The following is a 14,939-nucleotide window of genomic DNA, read 5'->3' on the forward strand; positions in this document are numbered from 1 at the left end:
CCGACGCCATGTTTGCGGATAGAAGCAGCCGGCCTGCGACCGGCATGCGACACGCGTGAACACTTCTCCTTGACCTGCGGTTGGTCTGTCGTTGCGGTTGTTTCCAATGCAGCGGAGGGACGCACGCACGTGAACGACACGTGCGTGCGTCCCTCCATCGCTATGGCAACTGAAGCCTCTCTCTTCGCTTCTCCCCGCTCCTTCGAGCAACCTTCTTGCCCCGCAAGTGCCGCTTGCGGCTCGCGCCGTTATCTAGTGTCGCACAGGGAAGCGTGCTCGCTGCTCCGGTGTCGGCGCGGTCGCCGGGCAGTTGCAGAAACCGCACTATAAGCGGTATTTCCCTTCGCGCGCCTGCATTTTAAGCGGTATGTAATTACATGGAGTTGTATGGGAGGCGAACCGGTGGTTTAAAAAAGCCGCGTTATACCCGGTCCTGCACTATAAGCGGTTACGTTGTAAGTGGTCTATTAATAAAGAAAGTCGAAACGCAACTCGGAACTCAGCACTACGTATGAGCAATAAAAAAAATCAGCACTACCTATGAACAAAATCAGTATCATCAGCACCACCAGAGCTTCGCCCCAACCAACATCATTCACCACGTGGAGATGCGGTCATTTCTTTTTTTTTTATATACTAACGAAGAGAATATAGCGGTCTTAGAAACGTGCTTTCACGGAACAAACGTTCGCACTGTATGCCGATTGGCGGTACTCATCGCGCGTGTGCAAGCAACGGACTTTGCGATAGTAAAACATTCATGAGCTTTTCTTGCACAGGTAAACCAATGAAACTAATTCAAATTCTGTGTTTAATGTATCTCTTGTGCAGCCACGCTAGATGCGTACAGAAAAACTGGCCTTTTTCTAGCTTTTTTTTTTTTTTAACTTTTTGTGCTTACCCACCGAGACATGGCCCGCCCCACTTTTTTTTAAATTTCAGGTGGCAGGGGGGTGTTGTAATGACTCGGAATATTACAGTATAGCAGTAGCTTGTGCATTACTACTATAATCTCGCTTGGTGACGCCGCTTCAAGCGGGAAAGGCTGCCGCTAGGTGGGAGTTCTGAGCACAGTGCCGAAAGAAACGCGCGAGGCGCACCTGGTGTGCAGATCTACCCGTACCTGGTGGTGAACGACGCCTGCCTGAGCGACGCCCGGCGGGAGGAGCGGGTGCTGCAGCTGCTGCGCATGCTCAACCACCACCTGGACAAGCAGAAGGAGACGGCACGCCGCTTCCTCAACTTCGCCGTGCCCCGGGTGGTGGCCGTCAGCCCCCAGATGCGACTCGTCGAGGACAACCCGGCCTCCGTGTCCCTGCTCCACGTCTACAAGCAGGTGCGCCCGTTTCCGGCTCTTACTGCCCAGGCGAGAAATGCAGTCACAATAAAAGCCAAGTATGTAAGGATAAGATGTGTACTGAATGCAAAACACGAGAATACAGATTATAATCAGCATAAAAAGAAAAACAAGTCATCTAAGGAACACACCAATAACAAACATCATTATCTCTCATTTTATGGAAACTGAACAGTTTCCATAAAAAAGTTTCCACAGTCTCTCATTTTATGGAAACTAGTGATGGGCCGAACTTTTGCCGAATCAAAAGTTTGGCGCCAAACCTTGGGATTCGGCAAAGCCGAACTTTAGCCAAACTTTTCTAAAGATTCGGCAAAGATTTGGCAAAAATACATTGTTACCAGACTTAAGGCGAGACACTGGTTCTAAAATGGACTATTTTATTTTTGCAGCTATACTAATGAAAGTCACTGTGCATATGTGTTCCTTCTTCCTCACTTCAAATATGAAATCAGTTTCAAAATATCTCAATTAGTTTTCAAGTTATAAAAAATAGTGTTGCCTAATTTGGTTAATTTCTTACGGGTCGTTAAGGCCATTTCGAACAAAAATATTTTTTTTTTATTGATGTAGATGCATAGCTAAAGGTCTGCCATGCATTATAAAGCTATTTATATTTTCACAAAATTACATTATAATACAAAAATGTACTAATTATGCTAATTATGACACTAATGAGGTCGTATTATTTATCATAAAATTTTCGTTGTCATTATAAACTGCCAAAAAATAGCTTTACTCCATAGTCCAGTCCTTTCTGAATAAAACGGTATAAAAAGTTTCAAAATGCTACGATAAAAACCTCATGAAAACCCCCGTAAGGCTAAGCACGTTGACAAAAAACATGAAGATGAGAAAATCAAAGTTAAAGTTTTGACATTGAACATAGAAAATTGTGTGAACAATGATAAATAATAATTGCCACCAAGGTGTAGTGTAAGTCTTCATGAACAACTTGACATAAAAGATGATGTAATCCATTTATGGGAACATTAGGAAAAAAATATGAAAGAAGTAAAGAACGAGTGAAATGTTGATAAAAATCACATTTTCCTGTTTCGACGCTGACTACAATAAATCATGTGAAAACCCTTATGCAATAATAGTTATCAAGATGTAGTGTAGTGCATTCTGAACAAATAATATTAAAAATTGCAATAATTTGTTTTTGAGAAGATTGCAAAAATCGTGAAGAATTACTGATATAGGCTAAAAATTGCTTCTAAAGTGATGAGCCGACAACTTTGGACAATGGGAGAGGCGAGCAAGAGTTTCAAGCTCCAAACGTAATTTTGTTTGGCCCTGAAAAGGGCCTTTGTTCCACATGGCACTGGAAAAAGCCATTACAGCTGTCCTGGGCTGTAATCTCGTGATGCTCCTGCCTGGTGTCGCTTGGAGAACCTTTCCTTCACGCTACTGCTGCTCTGGTGCACCGCGTTTGCTTTACGTAAACGGAGACTGTCCTTTTCGATGCTTCGGCGGACAAGGCAGTCACCGGTGGCGTAGCCCAGGCCTGCAGCAATGGACTCGTTGGTCGCTCTCCTTCCCTGGTTGTAGACAGCAACAGCTTCAGCCGCAGCCTTCTTCACGCTGTCCAAGGAGGCATTCGCATTCTTTGAAGTCTGCGTCCAGATCACCGAATGCAGGCTCTCACTGGCATTCTGCGTCTTTCCCTCACTACACCGTGCCAACAGGTCTTCATTGCTGAGCCTTTCAAACACTGGCTCCAGTGCAGCCCGAACACAATCCGGAAGAGGATTCTTGTGCGGCGGCGGAGGCTCACTGTTTGCCAAGGCCCTGTTGTACTTGCACCAGGACTCCGCTCCCTCGGGGCACTTGCTGTGGTCTGGGGCGCCGTCTGTGGAGGTCATGTGCAGGAGTGTGGCTTCCACCGCCCTCTTCATCCCTGGAACGTCATGGCTGTTGCTCCTGAGAGCATAGCCGTAATAGTTAGTGATCTTCTTGATCTTTTCCTGTGTCAGCTTTCCTCTCCCACCAAGTGACTCGCCTTGTGCCTTCTTCTTCTCAACAACGTTGCGCAAGGCAGCTCCCATCCGCTTGTGGACGTGGTTCACGCAGTCCTTCTTCTCTATCTTGATGAAGCCGTAAACCTTCGCTTCAGACAAGGCATGGAATGTCCGGCTGTCCCCATCCGAAAGGATGGTGGTGTAGTGGAGACCATGCTTGGTCAGAGACCTCTGGAACATTGTGAGCGCAGCCTCCACCTCCATACGGCCAGCATTGCAGTCAATGTTCCTCTGGCAGTCGTGGGTTGCGTACCAGTCGCTGTAGCCATCGTCCTCGGGCTCCGGTCCCAAGGCACATCCAAGGCAGAAGTTGGAGTACACAACATGGTCGATGACGAGGCCAGAGTACAACTCCACAATGCAGCCTACACCAATGTGGGAGCTGCGTCCTCGGGTCATCCATGATCCGTCGAAGATGACATCGATGTTGCCAATGGGGTTCATAAAGCGTGTGTAGAGCCCCTTGACGACAGCAACACTGGCGGCTTCACTGTCGGTTGCTGCATTCTCACATGCCCGCACAAGCGTTTTCAGGTGTCCCTGGTACGTCTTGTGGTGCAGGCCCCGATGAGAAATGTTCATGGAGGCACAGAAGTCTGCCAAGGCTGTCACTCCTTTGCCAATGGATTGGATCCCCTTCATGGCCCTCATGTTCACTTCAAAGGGAGTGATCTTTGCTGTTCCAGCAACCCTGGGAGAGGAGAACTGCTTCTTCTGGAAGTCGCAAGTGCTGCAGACGAGCACAAGCTTGACGGCCAAGCCGTACTCCTTGTCCGCGGCCTTGCTGAGCGTGAGAGATCCCACACCGCAGCTTCCACACCTCGCGTGCGCGAAGAGGTCGTTGAGGACTTTCATGTCGACGATGACAAACTGGGTCCCGGCATCGCTTGTTTGGCATGATCCGTTGACTTCAAGCAGATCGAACTTCCGCTGGGTCGCCGACTTCTCCGATAAAACGCGCTTGCTTTGCTCCGATCGCTCGGCGCGCTGCGCTTGCTCGGCCGTAGAGTAGTAGGTAGAGTCGACGCGAGTGGTGCCGGCAAAACTTGAGCCATCCGGACCAGAGCTTGAGGCCGCAGCATCGTCAACGGGAAGGCTAGCCGATGGTCCCGGCAGATCCAATGCGTTCGGCAGTGGCGCAGATCGTAGCGGCGCACTTGCAGGTGATGTCTTCCGCTTGTTCCACGCACGTCGCGTCTTCCTCCCGAACGTCCGCCGCGTACTCTCTTTCAATCGAGAGTCCCCCGGCATCTCGATCGCTCGAAATAAAACTCCCGCAACTTCGTAGCGAGAAACCAACGATGTCCGACGCGAACGCGCGAACGTAAACGATTTCGAAACAACGTGCACTCAGCCGCGGAACGAACAAAGCGACAGGCCAAAACGAAGCAGACGACGCTTCTCCACGCTCTCCTTGCGCTGCTGGAGGCGCGCGCGCGCCAAGAGGAGGAAAGGAGCAAAAGTGGAAAGGGGCGCGTCTTGGCCTATGACAGGCGCGCGCGGCACGACGTACCCGTGACGTACGCGCGCGGGCCAATGAGCAATCGTTATTCCGGTCGTGAAAACCCGCGGAATGCGGACGCTCTCCAAGGTTGTCGCGATAGTGAGTGGGATGAGGACGTAGGGAAGAGAACCAGCTTCCCAACAAGACCAAGATGGCCGCGATCCGACGATCGGTCGTGAAGCGACGCGGGCGCGCAGTTTGACTATTTTTTTGCGTTGGATTCGCGATTTGAGCGTCGCGGAGGCATCGTATTTATCGTTTTTTTTATACTTAGACGTCGAATAGGACATTGAAACTTCGCAGGCAGGTACTTCAGACTATATTCTATCCAAACATGTGATTTTTGAAAAACCCCAAATTTCGCGATGCATATTGCATATTGACACAGTTTTTACTAAATAAGGTGATATTCTACAAGATAATTGTATCGGTGTCGTTTTTGTGTTTACTTGTAATTTTAGTCACTCCTTGCAGAAGTGGCGTGACAACAAGGTTAACGAGGTTGGGTAGAAGTGAGCTTGGCCCAGCCACGAATCACGCTACGAGAGTTTCGGTTTTGAGGCATTATCAACGCAAGCCTGCACGTGTGTGTACATTGTTAAAATGAAGGCAATAACGTTGCGTTCTTGCTTTCTCTGGGAGTCACCGTTTTGTGCGCGAAAACGAATGCAACGGTTGCTGAGCCTTCACCAGAAGAGATAATATTATTATTTTCAATATGCATGTTTCTTTTTCGATTTGAGTCACTTGACGTCAGCTTTACATGAAAGTCTGCGTCCCATATTTGCAACGCCTCAATTTTAACCTTTAAAATGCCAGTTTCTGGTGTTAGGACACACACAAACGTTTGGAAGATAGGGAGAGTTAGGAATGTTGGATGTGCAACGTAGAGCATTACAGTTCTGTGTTTAGTTTTATGCAGATACAGGAAAATAGTGAAATAACGCTAATTGAAAAAGCAATATTATTTTGTTTTGGCACACACTACTTCTGAACCGAAAACAGAAATGTTATATTGCGAGGAGTGCTTTAAAGTAATTGTTGGCCAATGTTTCAACTACCTCGTTGCATCACTGGAAATGCCAAATGAAAATCACGTTATCCGGAATCTACCACATCATTTGTCACTTGCGCAGTGGACTGTGCAAATTACAGGTCAATCTTCTATTCTTGAGGCAGAAAATACTATAGAAAATACTGAAGAGAACCACACTCACTCACAAACGCACAGTTACCATGTTGCCTACTCCACACCTCGCCGTAACCGCAGGTAGTACTACTCCGCACCACCGTGCACTGCACTATGGTAACCGCACGACTGCACATCGTCCATTTGCAATCCACGGCCCTGTTGTGTTCTCGCGCGTGCGCAGACATTTGCCGAACTTTGCAGAATCTGAAGTTCAGCAGATTCGGTCCATCACTAGTATATACCCAACAAAATATAACAAGGCGAGTCAGGCACATCAAATAAAACAAGGATGAACTTTAAAGGTATAAAGTGTAATACAATGCTTTATTGTGATTAGGAAGCTTAGACAAATTTTATATCGCTGCTTACCTGCAGTGCTCTACATTCTTTTTTAAATAAAGGGAATGGTTTTGCATATTTTTTAGAGGGCATGTTGTTTATTAGACTAATTTTTTCATAGTGTATACTCTGCCATCCGTAATTTGTCCTTGTATAGGGTTCCCTTCTTTTAACATGACGGAATGGGTGCAATTCTTCTGTGGCGACTGGGGTGGCGTATAACCTTTTTTGATAAATTAATTTAAATACTTTGAAGTACTTCTCTCACTCAGAATTTTCGAGTATGCATAGAACCTTTTTTGTAGGATTAGTAATTTACAGTAATCAAATACTGTACTAGTTGTGCCCCATATAAAAATTCTATACACATTTTGGAGAAAAATAAGGAGTATTGCAATGTTTCAACTAACCACATCGGCACAAGGCTTGCCACTCTATAAATACAGTCAAGAACTCGTGATAATTCTGAGTTTAGTTTACTTGTGTGTGTATTCTATTTTAGCTCTTGTTAAACCACACACCCAGAAATATTTGCTTGGTTACTTATTCTATTAAATCACTTTCAGACGTAATCTTAAGAGAGTTTGTAAGACGTTTTGTTGCTAGTTTAAAAATCACATATTTTGTTTTGCTTGTATTTAATTGTAACCCATTGGAACTCAGCCATTTTGAAAGCTTTAAAAAGTAGGTGTTTGCCCTTTCCTCCAGGCATTCTGGAGTTGCTTCACTAAAAACAAATATTAATGTCATCAGCATACATTATTACCCCCGGAAAACCAGGAATGCTTGCATATCATTTATATGAACTAGGAAAAGTAAAGGGCCTAATATGGAACCCTGCGGGACACCATGACGAGTTTTTTCCTTATTTGATTCTAGATGGTAAATTTTTTACGTATTGCAATAGATGGACAGCTCTCTTCGTGAGATGAGGCCCTCTTGTGGAGCCGGCTCCCAGTTGTCTTTCAGCATTATTGTAGAAGGGGGGAGAGAGAGAGAGGAGAGGGAGGACTTAACCAACGCCCATTCTTGTTTCGTCACCCCTTCATTTTTTTACTATTTGCAAATGGAAATGTTTTTGTTTTTTTGTTGTTTTTTTTTGCCTATACTGGGTATGCTTACCAGGAGGCTGGGGGCGAGAGTATGCCGAAAAAGGCCTATACTATACGACGTGCAAGTTATATTTTGTTCACTCACAGGCCACTGCATCTATACCCGTTTTCACCTCAAGAACCCTAGTAAAACAAGTCCAGCACCTCGCGGAGCGTTTCTAATTTCCTCATTTATCTTGATAATTAAGGTATATGTAGGAGAATTTTAGATTATATATATGTTATATTATCAAGACGTACACGTTTCAAATGCTTAAAGCATTGCATTTTCCTCTGACAACCATATCTCGTAAGAACTACTTCGCGCCGCATATGAACAACGCACAAAACTTGCTTTTCTTGAGGGGAAAATGGGTATAGGAAGCAGGATCTGACTCCCCTTCTCGGGAGCAGTGGCTTATTTCACTCGAACACGCAATCATGTGTTTTCGTTCTTGCAACTTTCGAACCAGCATATGCGTGGGGCTGCGCATGTGCAGATGATATTTTCCCAAATCATGGATATCTCCTTGATAAAACAAAATGAAGCTCCAAAAAACAAAAAACGGCTTCCAATCATATTTAGCCATGTCGCCCCCCCCCCCCCCTCCCCCAACCAAAAAAAGAAAACTGCACAGGGAACATATAAAGAAATATCAGTGCAGGGCACACTGACTAAAAACCTGCACTGACGCCAACGGCATTGTAACTCACAATAACGCCGCTTGTCAATCATGTTGGGGTTGTTCTTTTGGATTGTAATCCCTTTTCTTCTAGAGCGCAGCTCTTAGCTGCCCATTCCCGGCTTGGATGGCGTCACCGTCACCGCGCGTTGCATTATGGGACGTTTCCCATGATAACGTCACACGTAACGGCACGAGTGACATCACAAGGATCACTAAGGTCACGAGTGACGTCACAAAGGTCACAACCTTCACATGACCTTTACTCGTGAAGGTCACGACCTTCACGAGGCCTTCACAAGTGAGGTCACAAGGGAGGGGGAGGAGGAGGAAAGGGTACCTTCCCTCCTCCTCCTCAAGAGCTGTGCTCTAATTTGGCATTACAGGGAGTTGTTAAACATCTTTCTTTTTTTTTTTTTCTAGTTTGATTCTATGGCTTAGCCGCCGTGGGCTTAGCGGAGCAGGGGTAGGTCGGGGGGGGGGGGGGGGGGGAAAGGGGAAGGAGGGAGGAGGAAACAGGCAACGGTGGAAAGGGTAGAAGGGGGAAGAGGAGGAAGTGAGGGAAAAATGAGGAGCGCGAAATGGTGTAACGGAAGTTACAAGAGGAAGCTCCAGGCCTTCAGCGTCCCTGCCAAGCACACACATTCTTGCAGTGCAAGCATTGTTCAGGGCTATGTGCTCATGCTTGTAGTTACAACTTCAGTCGCACCTAAAGTGAACCAAACTATAGAACCACGGTATGTTATGTGCCCAACAGTTACGATACCGAAAGTTGCCTCTACAAAGTAGAGCTGTAAAAATGACACCTCAATCTTAGTTTTGCACCTGATTGTTTTGAGTTGCAAAGGCTCTACGGTGTTGAGGTACACTCGTTGCAAGCACAAAAGGCAGGCAGAAGCAAGACAACCTGTCTAGGCCACCAGATTTAGTTTGTATGTGAAGCTGTGGGCTGAAGTGGGGACCCTCCCCCCCCCATTTGCAACCACACGCAGCGTTGCCACAAGCGGGGCGTGGAGCACGACTCGCCGCTGGGACGCTACTACGAGCGGCTAGCGGCGGTGCAGGCCCGTGGCTCCCAGGCGAGCCACCAGGTGCTGCGGGACATCCTCAAGGACGTCCAGGGGTCGATGGTGCCTCGCCACATGCTCAGGGACTGGGCACAAGCCGCCTTCCAGCAGCCCACACACTACTGGACCTTCCGCAAGCAGGTGCATACTATGCATCCCCCTCTTTGACGGACCATTTGGGTACCCTCTGAGTGCACTGCAAAGCAGTAGTTCTACTAATGAAGTCCTGTTGATATCATATATGCATTTGCCACCTTGGGTGGGCATTGCAAACCCCTTTTATGCAAGTTCTCTTGCACATACAATTACTTTCCCTAGACAACAATGAGTCTTTTGTGTGACATATCCGAAGGCCCAAGGTCAATTATCAGGTGCAGCATTTTTGGTGTTCTCGTGTGTATTACAAGTTTTTAAAATTTGTTCATCCCTTTTTCATCTCTCACAAAACAGACTATACTGGCTGTTTGTCACAACGAAATATTTTTTTTTTTAAGGCCGGGGCAGGATTTTTTGGTGTAAGGATCGGAGCAAGAATTGGGAAGAACTGATTCCTATTCCATGCTTTGTGAATGTGAAGTGTTTATTCTGACCACAAAAAAAAAACGGAATGAAAAAAAATAACACTTGATGGTGTTTTTTTTTAGTGCTTACAACTGGACCCATACGGATATGCATATTTTTTAGATCTCGTATTCTAGAATCTTGCAGTGTTACCGTAATGATATACTTCACTCCGAGAGCTGTGCTGGCGTACCTACAAAGGTACGAGGAGTATTCCCATAGATATATCACTGCTGCATAATGGACGTTAAAGACCTATGGGTAGCAGTAACACTTCCCTAGCTGAATTTCTCACCTACCGCATAAACCAGTGTCTCCATGCCTCAAAGGCAGACTGACTTCACACAGCCTGGACACAAACATCTAATTTTCTTTTCCTTTTATTGCCCCTTCCGTGCAGTTCACCCTGCAGTTGTCGCTGGCGGGCTTTGCGGAGTTCGTGATGCACCTGACCCGCCTCAACCCAGACATGATGTACCTGCACCAGGACTCTGGGCTCATGAACCTCTCCTACTTCAAGTTCGACGTGGACGACATCACAGGTGCGCCGCCGTCAAGGGACACGGAAAAAGCAACAGGGTCGCAAGCAAACGCTGCGATGTCTGTTCAGCTGGTATCCGGCCAGAGATAGTAGTCCAATGCAGCTTTGCAAGCTTGTCTCTCGGTGTCAATGAAAATTTGAGGGGCATTAAGAGCTTGACCAGCTCGTTCAACCCAATCCTCGATCCCCGTCGAAACAAATAAAGCGGAAAGAATTTCTTGTTGTTCTTGAGCTGAAAGAAAATTCTCTTTACAATAATTGGCATTGCCCACGGACGAAGACTTACATAAGTGCTCAGTATGCAACGGTAGGTCCACCGTTTTTCGAGACTGCACAATAACGGTTGAACCGTAAAAGGTACATCTTGGGGTAAAAAGCTTCTCCTCTTGTTTCAAATTTCGAAACGACTCGCAAGTTGCTCGACGCTCGAGGCTTTGAGCAAACGCTCGAGACCCAGGATTCGTCTTGTCGCTACAGGAGACCTGGATGCGAACCGACCAGTGCCGTTCCGGTTGACACCCAACATCTCGGAGTTCATCACCAGCATCGGCGTGACGGGCCCCATGACAGCCTCCATGATCGCCATCGCCCGCTGCGTGGCGCAGCCCAACTTCAAGGTCCAGGCGCTCCTGCGGGCCGTGCTGCGCGACGAGATGATCGCCTGGCACAAGAAGGTGAGCTCCCCCAACCAGCCACCAGCCTTTCGACGGTAGCACACAGACCGAACTACGGGAAACATGCCATCTCGCGCGATCCTCCGATCCTTTCTGAGAAGGATCCTCTTGCCGACTTACAAGGGTCGTGCAAATATTTCAAGTTTCACCTTCGTACCGCATCTCGCGTAGCTCGACACGAGCGCCGAGATATGTGACGCTCGTCTTTCTATGAGCTTTCCTTCTGGTACACAATAGAACAGACAAAACCCAACCGTTTTTCCTTTCAAAACACCTTGTAACATGGTTTCACGACCTATAGCAATGAAGCCGACGCTATATGAGCCTAGTGCATGTTGCCATTCAAGGCTAAGCGTTCGACAGTGATATCACAAAACCACGAGCAGCCACAACTCGTGGATCAGACACGAGCTCTGCATCAACGTTTGGATTAAGTAAGCGTGAGCATACAAGCAATTCCTCAGTGGACACCTGAATTTGGGCTCATGCCCGACAATTGCACCGATTAACGTGCTAAAGATTGCAACTTAAAAAAGCACCATATTTTTTAAAAAAATTAATTTGACTGGCATAATTGTGACACTTTTTTTTTTCACAATTTTTGTACAGAAAAAACAAAAAAAATTTGGTGCAATATTTATGTTGTTAGACAGAATTCAGGTGGAGGTCGCAGCCCATTCTAAGCCCCGCCCACAGACCAGTGGCTCCAGCCATTACTACTAGATTTGCTTGGCTACTCGGCCAAACATGCTCGGAAGCCTGTTGTCTCCATTTTCCCGACATCCGGTGCGTCTAGTGTGGAAGCCTGACACCGCCTGGGTAGTTGTGCGAGCAGATGCACAGCATCCTCCGGCATCGTCTGCTATTCTACGCCACCGTCTATTATTGTCTGCAATGCCCAGACACGGACACGAAAGCTGTGCATCAGCATCCGTTTTCGCTTTCGTCCGTCTACTATTCCGCCCTTGTCTAAAAACTTCTGCAATGCTTGAGAGACGCGACCGTGAAAGCTGCATCCTAGCATTCCATCATGCACGAGCCACGTGTGAATACAAGCGTCTGTCAGCGTCTGTCGATGTTAGATAAAAGTGACCGAGGACTAAAAGAAATCAACAAATTAAATATGTAATTCTTTCAGCTTTCCTGTTGTTGTATTTTCGCATGGCATCCACGAGCAAGGTGGGCGAGCATCATGACAAACGACTAAAACTCGACCTAAAATATTCGCAGTGGCAGGCCAGGTGCACTGCAAAACATGAGAGCTACTTTCCTTTCAAAGCAAAATGGCAGGAACAAACCTGGACAAACTTGATGCGAGCCGAACGCCCGATTTCCTCCGGCCAAATCGCTTGCAAATTCTTACCTGTGTAGGTATCTTTCCGGTAATGAAACCATGGTTGCAATCACAACGGTTGCACAATTCACGTATCAGTGGTGCCGCTGTTAGAGAACCAATATCTTTATTCAGCATCAACATGCGCAAAGGAAAAGATCAAGCCAGATCAACTAAGATAGTTGAAGTGGGACGCCGGCTTAGGCCAGTCTCGCTACAGCCCGCTACGAACCCAAGCACCCGCAGGGCGCCAACAGCGCTTACGAAGGCGTGTACTTGGGACAGTTGTTTGCTGCAAACTAGATCAATTGATTAGCTCTTTGGGGAAATACCTCGGCAAACGCAGATCAACTCTCACTGAAAAAAATAAATTACAGGACACTCAAGACTGCTTGCAGGTAGAAAGACAAAAGCATTATAGTAGTCCCGCGGAATAAATGTTTTCGAGTAATGTTTCAACACGTATTAAAGTTTAGGACGACGTCCAAGAGATTGACGTCAAGCACGGCACCTAGAACGACCTCTCAGACAATGTCAAGAATGGCGTCTAGGACGACATCAAGAACGCCGTCTAGGATGACGTCGAGCATGACATCCTAGAGGATGACTTCTAGGATGACCTCTATGATTACCTTAAGCACGACTTCGAGAATGACGGCTAGAGGAGGACACTTAAGGAGGCTGTGGCATATTTGTGTGGGCGGCTACGTTTGCCTGAGGAAGCCGCCGTAGATGGTAGACGCTGCTGCCGATGTCGAGGCCGTAGATGTAGACGCAGTCGCCTCACGGTCCATCACACAAAACACAACGAGCACAGATGAAGTCCGAAGCGCACATTTTGCACACGGCGCTTCGGCAGTGACATCACGCTCCCGCACTTGAGCGTGAGCGGCACATGCTTCATGACACATTTTTATGGCCATCTTCAAGCACAACGACGCCGCTTTTTTGCATAATGGGACAATTAAGGTCGTCCTAGAGGTCTTGGACAACGCCAAGGACAGCATCGTCCTTGGACATACGATTGAGGAGCTCAATCATGTTTTTATGGCCATATACGCCGCTTTTTCACTCAGTGGAACAAGTTTCACTCAATGGAACAACAGCTTGTTGAGCTTGCCTTAATGGGCGAGCTCGACAAGCTGCTCTCGTTGATCGCTTTGCAGTCGCCGGCAGCCGTGTTTGTTATCGTCTGAAACCGAAGTGGAAATGCAGTCTTGGGAATTTTGAAAACAATAATGACTATCTTGATTATTTGTTTCATAAACATAAAAATATTGTTAATTAAAATACTGTTGCAGTATGCAGGGGCCAATGAGCGCTGAGAAAAGGTGCTTAGTTTTGTAAGTACCGGGCAGGGCCTATAGCAGGGCTACCCTCCTACCTGAACTTGCGTCTAACAACATAAATATTGCTCTCTTTTTTGTGTGTGTGGAAAAATTTACAAGAAAAAAAGAAAGATGTTTACAGTCCTCTGTAATGCCGAATTAGAGCGCAGCTCTTGAGGAGGAGGAGGAGGGGAGAGTCACGTGACGTCACATGTGACATTACGAGGGTAAAACTTTCCCACTAAATTTGTCGGAAAATTTCTCCACTAAATTTAGCGGAAAAATTTTCCCGGTTTGAGTGGCGCCACGTGTGATGTCGTTATGGGAAACGTCCCATAATGCAACGCGCAGTTATGCTGACGCCGCTCAAGCCGGAAACGGGCACCTAAGAGCTCTAAAAATATTAAGCCCTTTAAAAAAAAATAACAAGGAGGACACCTAAGCACTTCTTACAAGTTGTGTATGTGAAAGCATGAATGTCGTTCTTCCTCCCCCTTATTCTGTCTGCGGCCTCAGTGGCATGAACGGCCAGGTTTCGCAACTGCCGAGGTAGCAGCTGACGGCTGAGGGCGCACTCTCATGATTTGGCCGCGCCGCGCTGATTCCAGTCGTACAGCCTCTCCGGAGTTTGCCCGAGTGGGCTGTGGGGTAGTGATGCAAAACTATCTATAAATTGACTATCGATACTATCAATAGTTTTTCCAGAACTATCGATAGTCGACTATCAATAGTTTTTCGATAGTCAAATTTCTGGCAACTATCGATACTGTCAGTAGTACTATCGATAGTATTGCATTACTAGAGCGAACACAGTTGCCGCACTGGCGCTTGCCTCCCTTCCTCCTCTCTTCGCCCAAACTCCCGTCTTCGTCATCGCTGAAAGCTGAACCAAAGTTAGAATGATAAGTGCTTGGGCTAGTTGGTGTCCACATTTGAAAACATAAAGCGAGAAAAGAAGAAGAAGGAGTGAGGCAAACTATTAGTTTCGCTAAACTCTCGATACTAAAACGTCGACAGTACTATCGATCGGTTTACGATAGTCGACTATCGATAGTTTTCAGATAGTCGATTAACGATAATTTTTTTATAGTCGACTATCGATAGTACTATCCATAGCTTTTCGATAGCCGACTATCGTTAGTATTATAAATCACTTTTTGATAGTCGACTATCGATAGTACTATCGATAGTTTTTTGACAGTCAACTATCGATAGTTTTTCGATAGTTGGCTATCGGTGGTA

General features: G+C 46.7%; 1 protein-coding gene across 1 annotated transcript in view; it reads left to right on the forward strand.

The window, feature by feature from the left end:
• The window catches only part of LOC8034764 (transformation/transcription domain-associated protein), a 127,152-nt gene that overhangs the window by 108,694 nt on the left and 3,519 nt on the right, over positions 1-14,939 (forward strand). The window contains exons 66-69 of the mRNA XM_040207274.3: positions 1,112-1,336; positions 9,186-9,401; positions 10,222-10,363; positions 10,840-11,036. Of these exons, the coding sequence (XP_040063208.2) occupies positions 1,112-1,336; positions 9,186-9,401; positions 10,222-10,363; positions 10,840-11,036 (780 nt within the window). The remainder of the gene's footprint in view (positions 1-1,111; positions 1,337-9,185; positions 9,402-10,221; positions 10,364-10,839; positions 11,037-14,939) is intronic.

The sequence above is a fragment of the Ixodes scapularis genome, unplaced genomic scaffold (assembly GCF_016920785.2).
Source record: "Ixodes scapularis isolate PalLabHiFi unplaced genomic scaffold, ASM1692078v2 PGA_scaffold5__190_contigs__length_132052651, whole genome shotgun sequence".
Lineage (NCBI taxonomy): Eukaryota > Metazoa > Arthropoda > Arachnida > Ixodida > Ixodidae > Ixodes > Ixodes scapularis.